Genomic DNA, 22,136 nt, shown 5'->3' with positions numbered 1-22,136 from the left:
TTTGTTTGAATGTGGTGATATTTTGTTCTCCCAGTCTCCCTTCTCCAAGTGTTCTCTCTGTGAATTAGAGTTTTAGAGCTGAATCAAGCATAATTTCTAAGAGTTTAATTTGAGGCTCTCCTAATGAAAGCTTTTAGAACAGAATTTCTCATAACCTTCAAATGGAATTTTCAGCTACAATGTCGTAAGAGCATCGCCTGAAGTCATCCTATTGGTCAACTGGATAAGATCACTGTGTTTTCCTTGAAATTATTAGCAAGAAACTTTACCTTGAGGGTTTTATTAAGTGAAGAACATGAAAAGGCTTTTAAAAGATTCTTTTTAAATAGATTCAGTTCATTGGATCTATTGTTGGGCTTTGTTATAACACTTTGCAGTATGTTGTAATGAACAATGAAGTTGATGTATACCTCTTCAGTTTTTAGGTTCAATATGTTCAAAAATCAAATACACCAAACTCCATTGAAAGTGTTGAAAGTGATCATTTTGAAAGTCAAAAATAGCTTCCGTTTTTCCCAGTGTGAAATACAGTTACTGCAGTGTTTGGCTTATAAATACCTTAACATTGCCTTGACCATGGAATAAACTTCAACAACCACAGGAAAAACAACAAATGAATGGGCTTTCAAATCATTCAAAGAAAAGTGATAATCTTCACATAATTTGTTATCATAGATTGCAAGACCAAGTTTTGGAAGCAGTGTATTTCTCACACAGATGTTTTGATTTTGTTTTTGTTTTTTTTCTGGGTTTTCACACACACAAATACCCACTTTGCTAGAGGAACTTCAGCACTCATGACCAGCATTTTTTTTCTCCAAATCAGTGATCACCTGTTAGAGGTGACAGTATTCTTTCCTCCATGGTGTCTTTAGCTATATAACAAGCACAAGCAAGTAGTCAAATACATACTCTTTCATTAGTAGAGTCATTACAACTGGCTTTACTGACATTACATCTTCAGCTAAATTAATCCGTTTCATATTTATATATATTTACATAATATGTTCATATTGCCTGAATATGCAAAATGTTCTCTCATTTTCCCCCTTCCTCTACATTTGTGACCTACTAGCCACCTTTAGTTAATGGTACCTAGGCCAAGTTCTAAATTATCTTTATTCATAATCTTCTGCTTTCTAGTTTATATAAAGTCAGGATGAACACACACACAAAAACTCAGCTAATACTAATTTTTTGTGCCTTGTATTGTAGTAACTACAAAATTGAACTTTACATTTAAGTGAAACAAATATGGGCTTTAAAACAATAAATGTTAATCAGTAAATGTATATTTTGCTGTAAAACAGTACATTTTATATGAAATATGAACAAGTTCAGAGTGTCCAGGGCTTCCCTGGTGGCACTAGTGGTAAAGAATCTACCCGCCAATGGAGGAGACTCAGGGAATGTGGGTTCAGTCCCGGGGTCGGGAAGATCCCCTGGAGAAGGGAATAGCAACCCACTCCAGCATTCTTGTCTGGAAAATCCCATGGACAGAAGAGCTTGGAGGGCTACCATCCCTGGGGTCACAAAGAGTCAGACGTGACTGAGCACACACACACCACTCTCGGTGATAGTGAACATCTCATTTACTGCCAATGTGCAACGTGTAAGCTTTCTCAACTGCACATCCTGGGACTCAAATATGAAAGTATGTACTTTTAGAAAATTTCCCATGTGTGCGTGTGAGTTGCTTCAGTCATGTCTGCCTCTTTGGACCCTAAAGACTATAGCCTACCTGACTCCTCTGTCCATGGGATTCTCCAGGCAAGCATGCTGGAATGGATCGCCATGCCCTCCTCCAGGGGATCTTTCCAACCCAGGGATCGAACCCTCCTCTCTTCCATCTCCTGCATTCGCAGGCAGGTTGTCTACCACTAGCGCCACCTGCCTTAAATGATGCTGATTTAGAAACAGCTTCCATGGCTTCTTTTCCCCCCAGGAAAGGTCTTGACCAGTAGGTGTTCTGTTGGCCACTGTTCTCTCTTCCCTCCTGCCATGTGCTGCAATCACTGTGAGCCCCATCTCAAAGAGAGTCCCTGCCCCAACCAGGCTTGGGGTGGCCCCGTGAACAGCAGTGTAGGGCAGCAGGTGGGATGGGGAAGAGAGGCCTTTAGCTCCTTTAGCTTTCTCTGGGCCTCACCTTGGCTGACCAATCTCGGGCCCAAGTCTTCTAGAGCAAAGGCTCTGAGCATCTGGCCTCAGCCCTGGTGCTGGTTGAAAGACTGATCCAGTGAAGTGTGGATGAGATAGCTCAGCACTGCCTCACAGGGCCGAACTCCAGGCCTCAGAGCTGCCTTCTCCTTTCAGAGAGTAGCCTTTAGATGGTGGCTGCTTGACTGGCAATTTTTCTGGAATTTCCACCTCCCGCAGTTCCATCAGCAGCACCTGTGGCAACTTTAGCCTTGCCCCTAGTCTCTGAACTTGTTCTGTTGCTGCTGTTGTTTTGCTCGGTCGTGTCCGACTCTTTTCTGACCCCATGAACTGTAGCACTCCAGGCTTCTTCTGTCCGTGGGATTTCCCAGGCAAGAATACTGGAGTGAGTTGCCATTTTCTTTTCCAGGGCATCTTCCCTACCCAGGGATCAAACCTAGGTCTCCTGTGATGCAGGTGGATTCTTTACCACTGAGCCACTAGGGAATGTCTCTTGATTCTTCTTTCTTCATACTTCCAATCTTCTTCTTCCAATAAGCAACCAAGAAAGCTAACAATTCTCTCATATTTGAAATACTGGAGGAGATGTTGTATTTCTTAATTTCATTTTGGTTAACGAAACATATGTAAGGTATTTATGGTAACACAAGGTATTTATAAAGTACAAGGTATTTATAAAGCCAGTGGCAAGACATTTTACTCCATGGGTCTCTAAGAAATAGTAACATTAATGAATCATTAATCAAAATGCAGCTTTCTGTGTCTTCATTCTTTATCAGGATTGTCTAAGTGATGAGTCTTACCATTGGTAAGACTTCCTCACTCAAAACAGAAAATAATAAAAGCTCTTATGATTGAATGCACTTGATATTTTCTACAACCATGGTAATTCGGCTTTTCTGCAAATGGTACACATGACATGCCTAGCTACAAGAGTAAGATAATTTTGATAATGAAAGTTAAGGATATACATGAGCATTTGTAAAAAGATGTAATTTTATATAATCAAGAAGAAAGATTTATATTCATTTACTTACACAAATAGAATCTGTGTTAAAGATGATTTGTGGTCTATATTCAAAATAGTGGGGGAAAAAAAATAAGAACAACACCATGGCTACACATCCTAGTTTGCCTACTGAATTACTGAAGTAAGTTTACTGTCCTGGTGTTATTAATAGTGATGTTTTCATTTTCAGAAGTGTTCTGGCTTGAATGTAAATTATGTAGAGCTGTGCATAATATGATAATAAAAATGATGTGTTGGTTATCGATTAAACAGAATGCAGACCTAAAGCAACTTTCTCAAGACCCAATTGGCCATCCCATCATGCACCTGTCTGGTATTAAGCATGCCACGGGCGAAGCCATCTACTGTGATGACATGCCTGTAGTGGACCGGGAGCTGTTCTTGACTTTTGTAACAAGTTCAAGAGCTCGTGCTAAGATTGTGTAAGTGATAAAGTTTTTATCCAACAAACAATAATTGCTTTTGGGGGATAAGTCACGTTAGTGAAAAGTAATTGTCTGAAGAGGACAGGCTATTTGTTGGCAGTGTCCAATGTAGAAGTGAAATGGGGTCGAAGTATAGGATTTACTACAGTTTGTCCCTCCATAGAAAAATTTCATTGCCCCAGAAATTCTTTCTCGATTGTGTGGCATAGAACTGTTGTAAGGTTTTTGGACATATCTTCCCTCTCTTGTATCTTATTCTCTGATTAAGCATATTCTCCATGGCCTGCAGGCTGTGGGGCTCCCCTGAGTAGCTCTGTTCTGTGTGTTCTTGTCTAGGTCTATCGATCTGTCTGAAGCTCTCAGCCTGCCTGGGGTGGTAGACATCCTGACTGGGGAACATCTTCCAGGCATCACCACCAACTTTGGCTTTTTAACTGACAGTGAGCAACTTCTGTCAACAGATGAGGTACTGCATTTTTGCTTTCTGTTTTAAAGGTAACTTCCTCAGGGACTTCCTTAGTGGTCTGGTGATTAAAGCTCCGCGTCTCCATTGTAGGGCGTGTGAATTCAGCCCGTTACCGGGAACCTAAGATTCCACTTGCCTCTCAGTGTGGCTGAAAAAAAAAAAAAAAAGTAACTTCCTCAGTTATTGGCACTTCATATTTTCTTAAAGGTAGCATTGAATTTGGCACCTCATAAAGGATTCCTATTATAAATCACTATAGTTTAATAGTGAATTAGTTCAAAAACATTCATATTCCACATAAGTAAAGAAGTTGGCTAGTTATATAAAAGACACTTGAGTGTTTTATATTTTCTTCTAATGGTGGTAAGATCATGTGCTGCTTTCATACTTAGGAAAGGATAAATGAGAGGAGAATAATGAGAAATTTTATTTGCTGTTCTTTTCCCTGAGAATCCTTGGTATGGTTCCAGTCTCAGTGTGTCCAACGTCCAAGTTCAAGTGATATCCCCACTATGAAGCCTTTCCTATCCTTTAACCCAGGAGTTCTCTCCCTGTCTGAACTCACCCTGATTCATTCATTCATACACTGTGTATTCAACAGGCATCTTTTAAGTGAGCACCTGCTGCAGGTGAGCAAGACCCGTGTGGTCCTTGTTCTCACAGAACTTAAGGAGAAGGCAAAGTGAACCTGTATTTACGCTTTCTACTCTGTACTGAGCTTATTTATTTCAATGTCTTATCTATTTCTACTACCTGGTAAAATGTCTGGAGTGAGAGCCCATGTCTGATTCATCTGTAGATTTCACGCTGCTTCCTACAAAGCAGGGTGAATAAGCAGAGGAACACTGATAGCACTATTGCCACCTGAAAGTTTCAAATGATGAAAAACATTAACTACTGTATCTGAAGCCATGAGGAAATGCAGCCAGGGCAGTGTCCAGAAGGTTTTCTGCTCAACTTCCATTCAGTGTTCACCCAAAAGAGCTTCATCATTTGAGAGAGTCTCTGCCGCTGGCTCTCACTAGGATGCTTAGTTGATAAAAATGAAAGTTTGGTGACTGAGTGTCTGAAGTCAAGGTTGAACTCTCCCAAGGCAGGGCTGTGTGGTCCTGGAAAAAGACGATGAGAACTATGGCTTTTGCATAAATGTTAACTAGACAAGCAAAGCCATCTTGGGCCACACGATAGCACAACTCCCTGAGGTGTGGACACATTGACTGTGAGCATCTCAGGGGCGTGCCTGTGTACCAGGTCATGCAGCAAACCCCATGTGTGTGGAGAGCAGAGAGCAGAGCCATTGTGAATGATTGTCTCTGTTAGTTTCATTCCTAGTTTAACATTTGTCCTTATCATGCTATATCTTTAAAAAATCATTTCATTGCAGAAATTTTAAACACACACAAAGACAGAGAAGGAGAGTACAATGAATCCCCATAAAGCCATCATCCAGCTTCAACAATGATTAACATCTGCAATTCTTGTTTCATTCATCTACCCACTGACCCCACCCACCTACACCCAACAAATACACGTGTGTGTGTGTGTGTGTGTGTGTGTGCATGCCTAGATTTAACCCTTTTTTTAGTACCATTTTTATCTGGTGATAAAACTACTATATGCTTACTGTAGAAAAGTCCTAATAATCTAATGTCAGTCTGAAAAATGAGTGATTATGTTTTGATTTGGATCACAATAAAAGGTGTAAAAGAGAATCCAATGGTCCCATGACTTCTTCCAGTCCTGACTATTTCACTTTTCTAGAGCCTTGGTTTCGTGTTTCCCCATCCACTTTCTGCCTTGGTCCCTGGGTGAACTCCTTAGGCCATCTGCCTACCCCACCTGCAGGTGAAATGGTGACCGCTCCCAACTCACTCTTGGCCCCTACAATCATGTCTCTCCCTGAAAAAGCCTGTGCTCCCCAGTTCAGGGCAGAGACCACTGTCCCCTCCCTCCTTCCTCTCTGGGTGAGATGGTCTTGACTTTCTGGTCCTTCTTGTCATGAAGGCAGAAGTCTCCCCTCAGAATGGCCCTGTTCACAGTGTGGCAGCCCCAGGTCAAGCCATGGGACTGACTCTCCTAGGCCAGGTGGCCCTCAAGCATCCTCAAAGCCTAAGTCTGCTCTACGTGAGGCGGCATCACACCAGTCCCTCTGCAGCCACCACTGCCAATGATGGAGCAAAAAGTCCTCACTCTCCCAGTGCAGAGACTTCCCAGAGGTCAGCAGGCCAACTCTGACAAATGGACTTCTCTACGGAAGCCTTCCTTAACCACGGCACTGCGCTGAAGTCCACTGCATGTCTAGCTCTGTACTGGCAGGAGGAGGAAGATGAGCAGAAGGAAAGGACCTGCTGCCTGCCCTCCTTGGAACTAGAAGTTTCTTCTGTATTCCAGGTGTCTTGTGTGGGTCAGCTTATCTGCGCCGTGATAGCCGATTCTGAGGTCCAGGCAAGGCGAGCTGCTCAGCGAGTGAAGATTGTCTACCGAGATTTGGAGCCGCTGATCCTAACCATTGAGGTAATGAGTTCAAGGGTGGGGCCAGAAGAGCATATTTAAGTGGTGTATCAGTTAAAATGCCAGAAACAGGAGAGAAAATCTGACTCAAAGTGGCTTCCAAAACACAGGGGCTTTGTTTTTCCTCAAACTCCATCACTATTAGCAAGGAAGCTAGTCTTCCGAATCTCCTCCCGGCTCTCCATGGTCCAGGCTTTGCCTCCTGTGGTCATAGGATGGCAGAGAGAACACCATCGACTCAGCACCCCACGAGTCCTGGGACCCAGCGTCATCAGGCATTTAGGTCACATGTCCCTCTCTGGATTCATGACAGGCAAGAGCTGTTGGTTACTGCTGGAGGGTCAGGTTTCTTTGAGGTTCATGGGCTGTATGGGGAGTGATGGAGACCTCAACAGAAGTCTGAGCACTCTTTAGAAGGGGCAGGTGAAAATAATGCCAGATGGGCACCCAGCCATGTCCAGAAGAGGGGCACACCCAGGGCTCCATATCCACCTTCACCGGGACTCTTTTAGGTATATAGTGAAAACCAACAAGAAGCTCCATGAAGCATATACTGTGACCCTAGTTTTAAATCCTTTAATGCATATCTTAAGTAAGTATGAGAAACAGATCCTATGATGCTGACAGTTATTTTGGCAACTTGAACAAATTGGGGAACTGCATTTCCTATCCTGTTTCTTAAAAACAATTTTGAAATTTATAAAGGTTTTAAGACTCATCTCCATGAAATGATATGAGTATTCTTCTGCATATATGTCATTGGTTCTTATAATTTACAAAGTAATAAAAGCATGAAAGTTGGGAAAACAGCATGAGTAGATTAGATTCAGCACATAGAGACTGAATGTAATCTGGGAATGCAATATTATCTCCACATCATAATGAATAAATTGTTCTCTAGGTGACTAGCATGCTCTGAGGCAGAAAATAAGGAAATGAGCTGGCCAAGATTAGTGTCTTCAGGAGAACTTGGCCTTGGGTATATTTCCTATCATGCTGCTTTATGCCAAGGAACATAGAGTTTGTTTCTGGACAATGTCGTCAGTGTTTTGAAATTTAAAAAGAATCGTGTCAAGGAAACAAATATAAAAAAGTTTAGTTGGAGTCAGAGAGTGATTAGGCTTTCCAAATTTTCTGGCTAGTTTCAAATTCATTCTGTTTCCATCTTAAACCCTTTTCATTCATACATTGCCTCGTATACTTGCTGACTTTATACATTCCTTCCTCAACATTTTGTTTTAGAGTTTGAATTCTTAGTAAGAATTTATTTGCATAATATTTTATCAAAAATTTTGTTTATAATTCTTTGCCAAATTCCAGTGACTAAGTATTTTCCTTTACCCCAACCCTGCACTCTGCTTTCCAGCCAAATAAAATTCCAAAAGCAAATAGACACTACTCTCTTCCCACCCCCACTTCAACCTCCACCAGCATAGCTTGAATTGTCTGCCAAAGAATCCCAATATCAAATACCAAGCTTTGACATTGCAGAGAAGAAATATCTCATGTTTCTATCAAAGGTTAAGCTCTCCAAGATCAATCAACTAGATCAAGAAGAGTTAATCAAAGTGTATAGCAAGGAAATATGCCTTGTTCCTTGCATATTATAGTTCTTTTATCACTTTCCTGACCAAGACATATTCAGGAAATTATCTCTGAGTTACTCAAAGAGCAGGCAGCAAAAGGCCAAACTCAAAGGAAAAAAAAAAAAAAACTGGATGTATGAAACTTAATTTCTGTTTTGAACCTGGAATATCTGAGTCTTAGATTAATAAGAGATCATATGCTTTGTTATACAGCAGACACTAATACAACGTTGTAAAGCACTTATACTCCAATAAAAAAAAGAAAATCATATGAATTGATTCCAGTAGGAAGTATGTTATCAATTAAAACAGGATAAAAACAAATAGATCTCCATCACTATCACTCATGTTCAACCTAGCTTATGCTTTTTTGAATTTTTAATAGCCTGAATGGGGAAATGCTATCAAAACTCTTGGCCTCAAGAGTCAGGCTGATAACCATGGTGAGAAAGCGGTGCTCCCAACCAGAATCTCTTATCAACTGTCACAGTCAACAACGTGACCATAGGTAACACCTAGAGCTCTCTGTGTGATTACCTGGTTCCAAACAGGTTTCCTACGTAAGTCACTAAATGCTCACAACAATCCTATAAGGTAAAAACTATTATCCCCATTCTGATAAAGAAACTGAAAGGCTGAGTTACCCAAAGTCACACAGTTAATCAACACTAGAAGCAATCAACAAACACTCTATCAAAGACCCTGGGCCTCGTGGTAGTAGGAAAAAACCCAACCCACTTTTTGAATGGAGGAAATGGCAGGATCACAACAGCATATCCATAAGGTATATTGATAGGTCTAGACACTTACTGGTGGCCAAAGGGAACCAAAGTTTGGAGAGTCCCTAGCTGCCACCAGGCTGGAATTTCATGGATGGACAATAATCTGATATAGAAATACTCCCAGGAGCTGACATGTCACACTTACCAAGGACCAAGGGATTACAGCAAGATGAATTCCCAAGGATAGGTAGGAAAACCAACCTAGATTTTTCAGCTACATCCCTGATAATGTGTACTTACTATTATAGTCCTTCACTAGGCACCCAGGGGAAGCCATTAGGAACCAGTATATAAGTGGATTTGTGGTACCCACTCTAGACTTGGAATCTTACTTCCAGGGCTGGAAGTCCCAAGTGCAAATGCTGGACTCAGTCCCCCAAAGGAGAAGCTTGGGACCAGCAGTCAAGGCCATCATGTCCTTATCACTAGAGTGCCTTCAGGTAGCATTAACAGAACATTTGTTATATGCCATGTAAGCTCATTCATGCCTTATTTTATTTTATTCTTTTTACACCCCTATTGGAACAGTGTGTACAACTCTACCTTCATTTTACCAATGAGGCTCAAAGAGGTGAAGTAATAGACCCACAGTCAAACAGCTAGTACATCAGAAGATGGACACAACTCCAGCTGGGTCCAGAGCCCAAGATCTAAGTCCCTGTGCCTTGTTACCCTGGCTGCATAACATGGGCTGTGAAATGAGAATAATTGGCCTGGAAACAGTTCCACCACCTTAGTGCTGGGTGTTTTCTAAGCAGTTTTTTTTTTTTTTTTACTCAATGAGGACATTTGCTTTTGCTCCATGGAGAGTCTCTCTGCAGCATGGTTCTTAACCCAGTTCATGGGGTCCTGACGAGACTGCATGTGATGCCAGAGCAAGAGAAGCACTGCCCAGACTCAGATTGATCCAGCACCATATGTGGCAGCTGGTGGGGGCTCACTCTTCTGTTCTCCTTCTAGGAAGCTATACAAAACAAGTCCTTCTTTGAGCCAGAGAGGAAACTGGAGTATGGAAATGTGGATGAAGCGTTTAAAATGGTGGATCAAATTCTTGAAGGTAAAACTATCTTTAACAAATGATGAGAGAGGAAGCGGTCCTGGATCACCCTTGCCATGGCTCCAGGTGTTAGTTATACAGATGGTGTCTGTTTTCCCAAAGGTCGGGAAACTGAGGCTCAGAGTGGTTAAGGAGCAGGACCACAGTCATGTTAGCAGCCACTACTGCTGCTATTAGTCATGTTAGACAGCAGGTACCATGAAACACTGCGGATTGATAGCTTTTGTAAGGATTTCCAAAGTCCACGTTTCTTTCTCTGTCATCCTTTCTGATTTCTCCTTCACCCCTCTCCATCTCTGCTTTCTCCTTCCTTTCCTCTCTCCCTCCTTGTCCCCTTCCCCTACTTCCTTGCAGACTTCCTTTCGTTACATAAGCTGCTGCTAAGTCGCTTCAGTCATGTCCGACTCTGTGCGACCCCATAGACAGCCTCCCACCAGGCTCCCCCATCCCTGGGATTCTCCAGGCAAGAACACTGGAGTGGGTTGCCAGTTCCTTCTGCAGTGCATGAAACTGAAAAGTGAAAGTGAAGTTGCTCAGTCGTGTCCAACTCTTAGCAACCTCATGGACTGCAGCCTGCCTGGCTCCTCTGTCCATGGGATTTTCCAGGCAAGAGTACTGGAGTGGGGTGCCATTCCCTCTTGGAAAATAGTTGACTTGAGCTTTCTAACAAAATTCTTGTAACTTTTTGTTTTGAAATAGTTTTAAATTTCAGGAAAGTTGCAGAAACATTAGAGAAACTCCTAATTATCCTTTACTCAGATTCCCCAATAAACATTTCACTAAACCTGCTTTATTGTTCTCTGTGTGTGTGTATATCTCTCTGCCTCTGTCTCTTTGCCTGTCTGCCTGTCTGTCTGTGTCTATATGTATGTATATTCCTGTGCCCCTTGGAAGATCCAGGGCAGCCTAGGAATCTATTTTTCACGAATTTTAACAGTGCTCTAGGTGACTCTTAGGACTAGTAAAATCTGGCAAACACTCAATGGTGAGTTTATTTTGTGGGAGAGAAGGTAGGAGCATTTCTGCACAGAGTCCATGGTGAGAGTATCTTAGAAATACTGATATTGACAGCAGTTCCTCCACTTGCTCCATAATATGTCCATGCACTGTTTGTTCCATAATATGTTTCTGTGTGAGAATTTGATTATTGTGTTTGTCCTTGACATGTTATTTAATTATTTCATTTAGTTAGGTAAGTTGTTCAATCTATCTCTTTCTTGAATTTTAAGTTGCACATACCCTATAGAGCCCAGCGGTAAAGAATCCACCTTAATGCAGGAGACGTGGGTTTGATCCTTGGGTCGAGAAGATCCCCTAGGAAAGGAAATGGCAACCCACTCGTGTTCTTGCCTGGGAAATCCCATGGACAGAGGAGCCTGGCAGGCCACAGACTATAGGGTCGGGACAAAGCGTCGGACATGACTTAGTGACTGAACAACAGCACAATACCCTATTGATAAGTATAAAAGTGAACAGGAAGCTGTAAAATGGACAATTGTACTGCTTTTAAGTTTTCATTCTCTTGACTCAAAGGGATTTTATTCTTACTCTCCAAATGTTTTGATGAAGGATTTATGACTACTTGTTTCAATGAGAGAGAACTGGAGATACTAATCACGATGGTACTTAATCTGCCCCTTAGGAAAACAGATGCCCCAAGATGCCCCAAGAAAAAAGAATATTTAAAAGATGAAATATGTTGAGCATCACATCAAGTCTTGAACTGTGCTCTTGAGGGGAATGATGCCATTGCTGACTTTTACCAACTGCGAAGACATATATCTCAGCCTTACATAATGGCTGTGTCATAGCCCTGGTTGTTGTTCAGTGGCTCAGTCATGGCCGACTCTTGGCGACCCCGTGGACTGTAGCCCACCAGGCTCCTCTGTCCATGGGATTTCCCAGGCAAGAATGCTGAAGTGGGTTGTCATTTCCTCCTCCAGAGGATCTTCACAACCCAGAAATCAAACCCACATCGTAGAGGGACTTTAAAGAATTTGGTTTACAAATGAGTCCACTAAGGCTGGAGAGACGTGAAGTTGACCAGGAATCAAATCTATATAAGTTTCTCACCTCTGAAGTTAGCGTTCTCTCCTCTACGTTATGCTGCTTCTCACTCATCTCTGTGAAACCCCACTAGCTGGGGTGGGCTTTACACTGAGAGAGTGGATAACACTCTCCATAGCAGGATTTGCAGGAGAACTCTGACGCTAAAATGATCTTCCCCATAGCCTGTCTTACTGGGCAGAGTACGGAGAGACTCCTTCATATCTTAATGGCTTTTCGTCTTCAAGGAACTCATTAAAATGTAAATACGCCCGAAGGAATCACTCCTAAGCCCATCCTGGGATAACATTTTATCTCAGGGATTAGTTGAACAAATTGGTTTGCAGCCTAGAGAGTTGTGAGCCACACTGTAGAGTGAGGAGAGGGCACCGTGGGTCCAGGGCTGTGAGGCGGACAGCACAATGTAACAGGGTCTTAAAATATTGCCCACCTGATGGGTTTAAGCAGAAACAACTCTGTCTAATATTTTTTAGCTCTGTATTTTTTAAACTTAACCACATTAATTCTGGGTGGATAGGCGGAATCACTAATATTGTATACCATGGATTTGATCCTACTGACAAATGGGTTTTTGATGTACACTTTCGATAAAAACTTCAACTGAAACTGAGATCCGGGTTCTTGACCTTGTAATCTTTATATGTTATTAAAGAAGTAGAATCTACTTATTCTCCTGTACTCTCTTTATTCAGATTTCAGATAAGATAGGAAGTCCAGATTCTCATATAAAAGATTTTCTTGGGAATCCCTCTCAAATAATTTACAAATCACTCTTACTGGACACAGTTTTCATTTGTAAAAGTTCTGCTTTCCACCTAACATGATGACCGACACAGTTGTATTCTGTTTTCCTTTTTTTTACTTCTGTTTTTCATTTTTAGCCCTGTTTTCCAGTAGGTTACTCATATACTTTTTAGAATTCTATTTTTATTTATGTATAGTGGTTTGAGTGTGTCTCTTTGTGAATTTTTTTTTTTAGTGGTAGTTCTAGATGTTAAATTTATAGTATATTTGGTAGTGACACCTTATTAGTTTAAGTAAATTATAAAACCCTACCTCCCTTTATCCCTTTACTCTCCCGTATTTATAATATGCATGCATGCTAAGTCACTTCATGTCTGACTTGTGCCTTCCAGAGTCTTCTTCTGTTTCTTTTACTATGTATAATGTCCAGGATAGTTAGCTGCACTTACAAGAAAGAACAGAGAGAGGACTTCTCTTTGCCGTAGTATTTTACTCTGGAAAGTCACACATTCATCCCCAGGACTCTGTGACTTACTGTATTGGCAGATGTAACAAATTCCCCTGCAGAACTCTTAGTTCTCAATAAAAGCTAACTGTTGTTATTTGTGGCCCTTCACCATGCAGCCTGCTGCCCAAGCAGAAGCACTGTTGCTGGAATTTCTCCACAATGAGATAACACTTAGGGAGGTGCTATCAGACAGCTTCTTTGATTCTGGTGTATTTTCCTCTAACAGGTGAAATACACATGGGAGGTCAAGAACACTTTTATATGGAAACCCAAAGCATGCTGGTTGTTCCCAAAGGAGAGGATCAAGAAATCGATGTCTATGTGTCTACTCAGTTCCCTAAATACATACAGGTAAGGTGGGGCCACATGGAGGGGATGTGGCTAAGTGGTTTCTGCCAACAAGATACAACGAGAACAATTAGAGGTTAAAATGTCATTTTAGAAACTAAAGGAGTTTAGAGTACTAATAGCCATATGCTTTTGGGTGTTAAGATCCATACACCTTTACAACTTTTAAGGTATTATGAAAGCAGTGGTCTTCTCTTTGTGGACCTGTAACTTTACAACCAGCAGGTCTCTTTTGCTATACTCTTGGCACTGTTAAGACTACAAAAGAAATGATGGCACTCGTCAACACAGCTGTATTATATATGTGAAAGTTATTAAGAGATAGATCCTAAGAGCTCTTGTCACAGTGAGAAATTTTTTATTTTAATTGTATCTGTATGAGATGATGGATATTATCTAAACCTACGATGGTGATCAATATATGTAAATCAAGCCATCATGCTGTATGCCTTAAACTTATACAGTGATGTATGTCAATTCATCCCATCCTCTGTCATCCCCTTTTCTTCCTGCCTTCAATCTTGCTTAATAAAACTAAAAAAAAAAAATTTTTTTTGACAAAAGTCTGCCCTCCAAAACCTATAGTCACCTAATTCACATGGAGCAATTAGGAAAGAGTATTGAGCAGAATACAGCCAAGTGCTAAATCAGCTAAGTCGGAATTTACAGAGGAGAATTAAGAGAATGGCGGTTCGTGAAGCCCTAGAATTGTCTGGGAAATTCCATGAAGATGAAGTCTTAAGTCTGGATTTACAGTGAGAATGAAGTTTGTCTATAGATGGTGAGGAAAGAGGCCGTTTCCAGGCAGTTCTGCACCAGGATCAAATGCCACGCATGCATTCTTTCAACCATTCGTCCATCCTTTTGGCAAACCCCTTTCGCCTGTGTCCTATAGGCCAGGCAGTGTGTGTGTAAAGAGGGAAGAGTAGTACAGACTGCCTATGCTGGAATGGAGATGTGCCTAGGGTGGCGAGTTTAAGCATCAGGGTGCAAGTAAGGGGAATTGACACTGGGGTCTTGATTCAGTAGGTCACAAGGAGCCAGTGTCATTACCAGAGCAAGTGGGAATGGGGAGAATGAGGCCCCTGAGAAGGGCTGGGCAAATTCCACTTCAGTCCTGTTCTGCTCCTCACTCCTTGAGTGACCTTGGGCTTATCACCTCACTCTTCTTGGGCTCCCCACCTACACCAGCCTGGCACTCTGTGACTACCAAGAGGGCTGGGATGGGGAGGTGGTGGGAAGGAGGCTCAGGAGGGAGGGGATATATATTTATATTATATATATATATATGTGTATGACCAATTTGCACTATACAGCAGAAACCAACACAATATTGTAAAGCAATTATCCTCCAATTTAAAAAACAGTAAAATGAAAAAGACTTAATGACCTCAGACATTAGCGTGGCAAGGAAGAACAAGACCTAGATCCAGGGAAGACCTGCTAGCCAGCTTCATCCAAATGGGAAGTGAGGGATGCTCACTGTCCAGTAGAGACAGTGATGTGCAAGGAAAAGATCCAGTCTGAGAAAGGCTTGGAAGACCACAAAATCTCACTGCTGCAGGAAGATATCTATAGGAGTCAAGTCTGAAAAGGATACCTTATGTGTAGTTCATGAAGGAAAAAAAAATTTTTTTTACTTTTATCATCACAAAAATATCTCATTGATATTGAAAGGACTTTTTTTTCTTTGCTGAGTGCATGCTCAGTCGTATCTGAATCTTTGTGACCCGTGACCCCTTGGACTCTAGTCCCCTAAGCTCCTCTAAGGGATTTTCCAGGCAAGAATACTGGAGTGGGGTGCCCTTTCCTACTCCAGGGGATCTACCAGGCCCAGGGGTCGAACCAGCATCTTTTGCAGTTCCTACATTTGGCAGGCGGTCTCTTTACCGCTGTGCCACCTGGGAATTCCACTGAAAGGACTATGTAATATAAATGATAGTTTTTGCACTGTCATTACAGCCAAATACTACCGAGATCAGCCTGGATGCCTGCTTAGGTTTTTGGAAATCATCCTATTGTTTAGTACAGCCACAGAGTTTGTGTATCACATACATTAAGCAATCAAAACGTGTAAGATTGACCCACTCCCTTGCTGCATGGGAGTCAGATTAATGAAAACTGTTATCATTCACAGGACATAACTGCTGCAGTCTTGAAGGTCGCAGCTAACAAAGTCATGTGTCACGTAAAGCGTGTTGGCGGGGCCTTTGGGGGGAAAGTGACAAAAACTGGCGTCCTGGCAGCCATCACTGCATTTGCTGCAAACAAGTAAGTGGAGAGAATCTGTTCGATAGACTAAAAATCAAATGAGGACACGTTGAATATTCTCAACATTGTGGAATCTCAACACTGAGGAAGGAGCTGAGTCAAGGTTATTTAAAATAACGTATAATGTACAAATGCACAAATCGCTGGCTTATTATGACTTCTTTATTTTATATTCTCAAGCTACATAGTATAAAAAAAAAATGAGGATAAGTTACTGAAAAGAATAAAAACCACAGTTAAAAAATGTGCCTGGAGAGCAGACAGAAGCAGATCCTGAAAAGATGAGATTACTTCTCCTTAGCACCTGTATATATATATAAATGTATATATCCTTATGCAGGTCAGTTCAACCTTTTGCAGTAGATATTTGTATAGATCCGTGTATCTATATATATTGATATATAGATATATCTCAAAAGGTTCATATATGCATATAATTAGATATAAAATACATCTCAAAATGTGTGTGTATATATATTCCCTTAATTTCAATGGGTGTTTTGCTTTCTTTACGCTCACGTGCGTGCTCAGTCGCTTCAGTCGTGTCCAGCTCTTTGCCACCCCGTGAACTGTAGCCCTCCAGGCTCCTCTGTCCATGGCCTTCTCCAGGCAAGAATACTGGAGTGGGTTGCCATGCCCTCCTCCAAGGGATCTTCCCGACCCAGGGATGGAAGCCTCATCTCCCTTGGCTCCTGCATTGCAGGCAGATTCTTTACTGCTGAGCCACCAAGGAAGCCCCTTTGTTATGCTTGCATTTATTTATAGTACCATTTTCCCTTAAGGGTGTCAACACATAACCAAAGAAAATTATCTTTGGAGCAGGCATATGTAGAAGGCTGAATTTTTTTGCTAAGTAATATAGGTCAACTCTTCTGTCCCATGACACACGAAGACCTTGATTCCAGACCCGCCCTGTCAGGGAGTACTTGGCAGGCAGACACCTCCCGAATTCCTCCATTTGTTCGGTTCAGTTCAGTTCAGTCGCTCAGTCGTGTCCGACTCTTTGCGACCCGATGGACTGCAGCACACCAGGCTTCCCTATCCATCACCGAATCCTGGAGCCTACTCAAACTCATGTCCATTGCGTCAGTGATGCCATCTAACCATCTCATCCTCTGTCATCCCCTTCCCCTTCTGCCTTCAATTCTTCCCAGCATCAAGGTCTTTTCCACTGAGTCAGTTCTTTGCATCAGGTGACCAAAGTATTGAAGTTTCAGCTTCAGCATCAGTCCTTCCAGTGAATATTCAGGACTGATCTCCTTTAGGATGGACTGGTTGGATCTCCTTGCAGTCCAAGGGACTCTCAAGAGTCTTCTCCAACACCACAGTTCAGAAGCATCAATTCTTTGGTGCTCAGCTTTATTTATAGTCCAACTCTCACATCCATATATGACTACTAGAAAAACCATAGCTTTGACTAGATGTACTTTGTTGGCAAAGTAATGTTGCTTTTTAATATGCTGTCTAGGTTGGTCATAGTTTTTTTTCCAAGGAGCAAGGGTCTTTTAATTTCATGGCTGCAGTCACCATCTGCTGTAATTTTGGAGCCCCAAAACATAAAGTCTGTCACTGTTTCCATTGTTTCCCCATCTATTTGCCAAGAAGTGATGGGACCAGATGCCATGCCTCCATTTGTAACCATCTCTAATGTGGTCCTGGGACTGTTTGCCCATCATGGAGGTTGTCATCCCAGTGGGAAACCACCCCAAAGCAATACCCTAGAGCCCCTCCCATGAGTAGTGATTGCCAGGCACTGTTCCCTGACTCAGAGGAGAGGAGGCCACGGTGTCTGCCTGAGAATCGCACAGTGGGGCTCAGGGGGTCACTCTGTTGTTCTGTGATGTGTGTGGCTTGCACTCGGGCTCCTGTTAGGAGTTCCATAAACACTTGATAATTCCAATTTGGTAAGAGTTTACTTCTGATTCTTTTTCTTCTGTGTTAGGCATGGTCGTCCGGTCCGCTGCATTCTAGAACGAGGAGAAGACATATTAATAACTGGAGGCCGCCACCCTTACCTTGGAAAGTATAAAGTGAGTTGAGGTGGGGGTGGGGGACTTTGTGTTGAAATATAATATTGCAGAAAGGCAGAGGGCAGCATCTGGCTACTCTCTAATGGGGATTAACAAGGAGCAAATCAAGAAACTGTGCTTCAACTTTCTCTTCCTTGTGCTCACTATTACTGGCTGGTTCAGTGAAGCTTCTCAGCTTTGCCCAAAGATGTCAGTTTGTAAAAAAATTTTTAGCTGGTAAGTGACTGCTACAGAGTGCAAAACTGGAAACATAGGAGTACGTACATACTTCCATGAAAGTAGATCTGATAATCACACTATTCCCAAATTTTTATATGTGGGTGGTAAAAATAATTTCCATAACAGTAATGTTATGGAAATTGCAGTTGTTTGCCAACAGGGTTTTCATTTTTCAGTATGTCAAGGGTATTTCCCTGGTGGCACAGATGGTAAAGAATCTGCCTGCAATGCAGGAGACTCAGGTTCGGGAAGATCCCTTGGAGAAGGGAATGACTAACCACTCCAGTATTCTTGTCTGGAGAATTCCATAGACAGAGGAGACTGGCAGGCTACAGTCCATGGGTTCTTAATGAGTCAAACACAACTGAGCGACTAACACAGTTTTCATTTTGGTTAAACTCTGTCCCAGAAATTCCTAATTCTTAGAAAAATTTCCATAGCAGAAAATAAGTATTCTTTTGCTTTATAAAAATAAGTTTACCAAAAAAAAATAAATAAATAAAATAAAATAAAAATAAGTTTACTTGTCAGAGTGGGCTAACTGAAAACTCTTAGGGACTTAGACCTTTTTTGTGTTAATTATTGCTCAAGTAACAGCCCAGTGCAATCATTGGAGGGTGGAAGTGGGGGGAGATGAGAGAACTCTGCTACTCATTCACAGACTCAATTATTTTTTATCTAACAATACCACCATCATCCCCTCAGATTTAAATCTACTAAATTAAATAAAATTTAAAATTCAGTTCCACAGTTGCATTAACTGTATTTCAAGTGCTCAGAAACCACCTATGGCTAGTGGCCACCATATTGGACATGTAGATAGAGAACACTGCCATCATCACGGGAAGTTCCATCAGATAGCACTGCTCTAAATACTCTTTGTCTTCCCCTGGCCCTTCTGCAAAGGATGAAAGACAAGGGAAGGGAAGAGAGGGGGAACAGAAGTGTCATATGGGAGATGTTTTAAGCACCAGGCCTGGAAGAGTTGGTCCTTTCCTTAATCAACATATTAATGGCCAGAACTTTGCCACCTACCTGCAAGGGAGGATGGGAAATGTAGTCTTCCAATGTGCCCAGGATGAAAGACAGCAGGATTTGTTAAACACGTTGCATCATTTCTACCACAACTAGTGTACCTGTTAGAAGGTAATGAATGGATCTTTTTCAACTTATATTCACCCTAAGCTATATTTTGAATTTGGTTTAGTTCAGTTGAAATTAATTGAGGCAACCTTTGTCCTAAAGGAGATAACATTTTAATCTCATAATAATCTCATGTTAAAACTATGGCGAGAGATGAGTATGGGCTGGAGTGTATACAGGATACTTCTTAGAGAAGGTGAAATGTAAATGACCTTTAAGAATGGATGGGCAGAAAGAAGTCATACCAGGTGGTGGGACAGTAGCAGCATAAATGCAGAGGTGAGTTACATGTGGCATGATTATTAGGAACAGGAGTAAGGGGAGAAGGAGAATCAGAACCCCCGAGTGCTTACTGGAAAGTAGTAGAAAGTAAGGTTAGTTGGGTTAGGTGATGACAGTTTCAGAGTGACCTGAGAATCCCAGGATGCAGGTTTAAACTTGATCTCATAAAGAGTGAGACTGAGTAGATCCTTGACCAGTCAAGGGTCATAGCCAAACATGAGTGTTTTGGGGGGGAAATATGATGGCACTGGGCAGGATGGCTTAGGGAGACAAGAGAATGAAGGCAGGCAGACCACCAAGAGGCAACTGATGTGTTCAGACATGAAGCAGTTGGGGTCTGAGCTGTGACAGTAAGATGTGGAAAGAGATGGGTCCCAGAGCTATTATGGTATAAAATAAAATAGAATTTGGTGACAGACTTAGCAAAATATAATGGAGAAAAACAACCACAAGCATGACTCAGAGGTTTCTAGAAGAAAGAGCCAAGTTGGATGAGGAAACAGTTTAGAGGAACAGTGATGAGTTTATTTGTGTATTTCAGAAAGAAGTGACCATGGGATATTGTTGTGGGAATGTCCTTCATCGATATGGGACTCTATTGAAAAGACTGGATTATAATTACATAAACTGTCAGCATAGTGGTGATTAAGACCATGAGAAAATAATATGTTCTGATGGAGGGTGGTGTGAGGATAGGAGATGATATTAATAGTATTTATAATAATATTAGTAGTCATTTATATTTAGGAAACTTGCTAGGTTTCAGTCACTTACCTGTGATTTTCTGCATTACCTTATTTACTGCCATGTCACAGATAGTCAGAGAGGTTATATAACTTGCTTGAGATCATAGAGTGGGTTTCATGGCAGAATGAGGACTCAAGCTTAAACTGCTGAATTCATAGTTTCTGCCCTTGATTTTGGTTCAACAAAAATCATTAAAATGAACTTTACTAAGTTCAGAAACATTGAATACATTTTAAAAGCAAGGAAGATATTTATTTAAAGGACCACTAGCAGCACCAAATGCTGCTGAGAGTTGTGATGAAATTGGGCCCTATATGGGTAAATTGTGTGGAATAGTAATACATTATGTGCAGGACACCAGATTTGGAGATTACAAGATCACTGACTTTAGGGGAGAAGGTTTTGGTGGAAATATGAGGATGGAAGCTAGAATTCCAAGAACTAATGGCGAAAATGAGAGGTCAAGAAATATGCAGTTGATTTGGAGAAGACTGAACAGTAGTAACAGGTTAAACAAGGGTTTTTTATTTTGCCTTTATATCTTTCTCTACCCTTTCTTTTTATTATTATTACTTTTACTTTTTACTATCTTAACCATTTCTATGTGGTTTTGATTTGCATTTCCCTAGTTATTTGTGATGCTGAACATGTTTCCATGTGCTTATTACACATTTTGTATATATTCTTTGGAGAAATGTCTGTTCAAGTCCTTTGTTTACTTTTTAAGCAGGTTGTTTGGGGTTTCTTGTTGTTGAGTTGTAAGAGTTCTTTATACATCCCAGATATTAACCCCTTATCATATACATGGCTTGCAAATATTTTCTTCCATTCTCTGGATTGCCTTTTCACTCTGTTGACGGTGTCCTTTGATACATGGAACTTTTAAATTTTGATGTAGTCCAATGTATCTCTTTTTGTTTTGTTGCCTATACACTTTTGGTGTCTTATCCAAGAAAATGTCAAATCCAATGTCATAAAAAATGTTCATCGATATGTAGACGGTTCACCAGTGACAAAGTACACTTTAGAGAGACTTGGCACCCAGCACCAGGATCAAAGGTCCATTCTCTTTCCCCAGGTTGGATTCATGAATGATGGCAGAATCTTGGCCCTGGATATGGAGCATTATAACAATGCTGGTGCCTTCCTGGATGAGTCATTATTTGTAAGTGTTTTAATGAGCAAATGCACATTCTGGAAAGTGTTACATAAAATGATTTAATTAAGAAAAATGTTCAATGGTTAAATGATATTTAATTATAAAAGCCTAAATATTCTCATTGCTAGGAGCAAGTAGCCACATGTTACTTACTGGTGCCCCCAAAGATATTGCCTAAGTCTACATCTGTGTGTTATCTCCATGTTTCCCAAATTTTAGAGCTCTTTTCCCAAATGCAAGCATTAGACCTTAACCTTGACCCTATTGATATTTTAAACTGGATAATTCTTTGTAGTAGGGGCTGCCCTGTGCATTATAAGATATCTAACAATATCACTGACCTCCACCCAGTACGTGTCAGTGGCTCAGCTACCCTCCAGACTTAACAACCAGAAATATTTCCAAACATTGGCGAATGTCCCAGGGAGGAAGACGGAGAAATTGCCCCTGGTCGAGAACCAATGCATTAGATCAAATATCATTTTTTTTCCTGTTTTTCAAGATATCTTATTCACTACATTCTGTAGACTGAGTTGATGAATGCTTCAAAGACTTTGGAAAGTTTTAAAACCTGGAGGCGGGGGGGGGAGATGCATTAGCTCTA

General features: G+C 41.3%; 1 protein-coding gene across 1 annotated transcript in view; it reads left to right on the top strand.

Annotated features, from left to right (window-relative positions):
- Positions 1-22,136, top strand: part of LOC102187632 (aldehyde oxidase 1) — a 69,996-nt gene that overhangs the window by 27,491 nt on the left and 20,369 nt on the right. The window contains exons 17-24 of the mRNA XM_005676339.3: positions 3,440-3,609; positions 3,949-4,078; positions 6,470-6,592; positions 9,918-10,014; positions 13,560-13,684; positions 15,819-15,952; positions 17,895-17,982; positions 21,452-21,538. Coding sequence (XP_005676396.1) covers positions 3,440-3,609; positions 3,949-4,078; positions 6,470-6,592; positions 9,918-10,014; positions 13,560-13,684; positions 15,819-15,952; positions 17,895-17,982; positions 21,452-21,538 — 954 coding nt within the window. The remainder of the gene's footprint in view (positions 1-3,439; positions 3,610-3,948; positions 4,079-6,469; positions 6,593-9,917; positions 10,015-13,559; positions 13,685-15,818; positions 15,953-17,894; positions 17,983-21,451; positions 21,539-22,136) is intronic.

This window comes from Capra hircus, chromosome 2 (genome assembly GCF_001704415.2).
Source record: "Capra hircus breed San Clemente chromosome 2, ASM170441v1, whole genome shotgun sequence".
In the NCBI taxonomy this organism is placed as follows: domain Eukaryota; kingdom Metazoa; phylum Chordata; class Mammalia; order Artiodactyla; family Bovidae; genus Capra; species Capra hircus.
The sequence above is the reverse complement of the archived record's forward strand: the minus strand, read 5'-3'. Positions and strand labels throughout refer to the sequence as shown.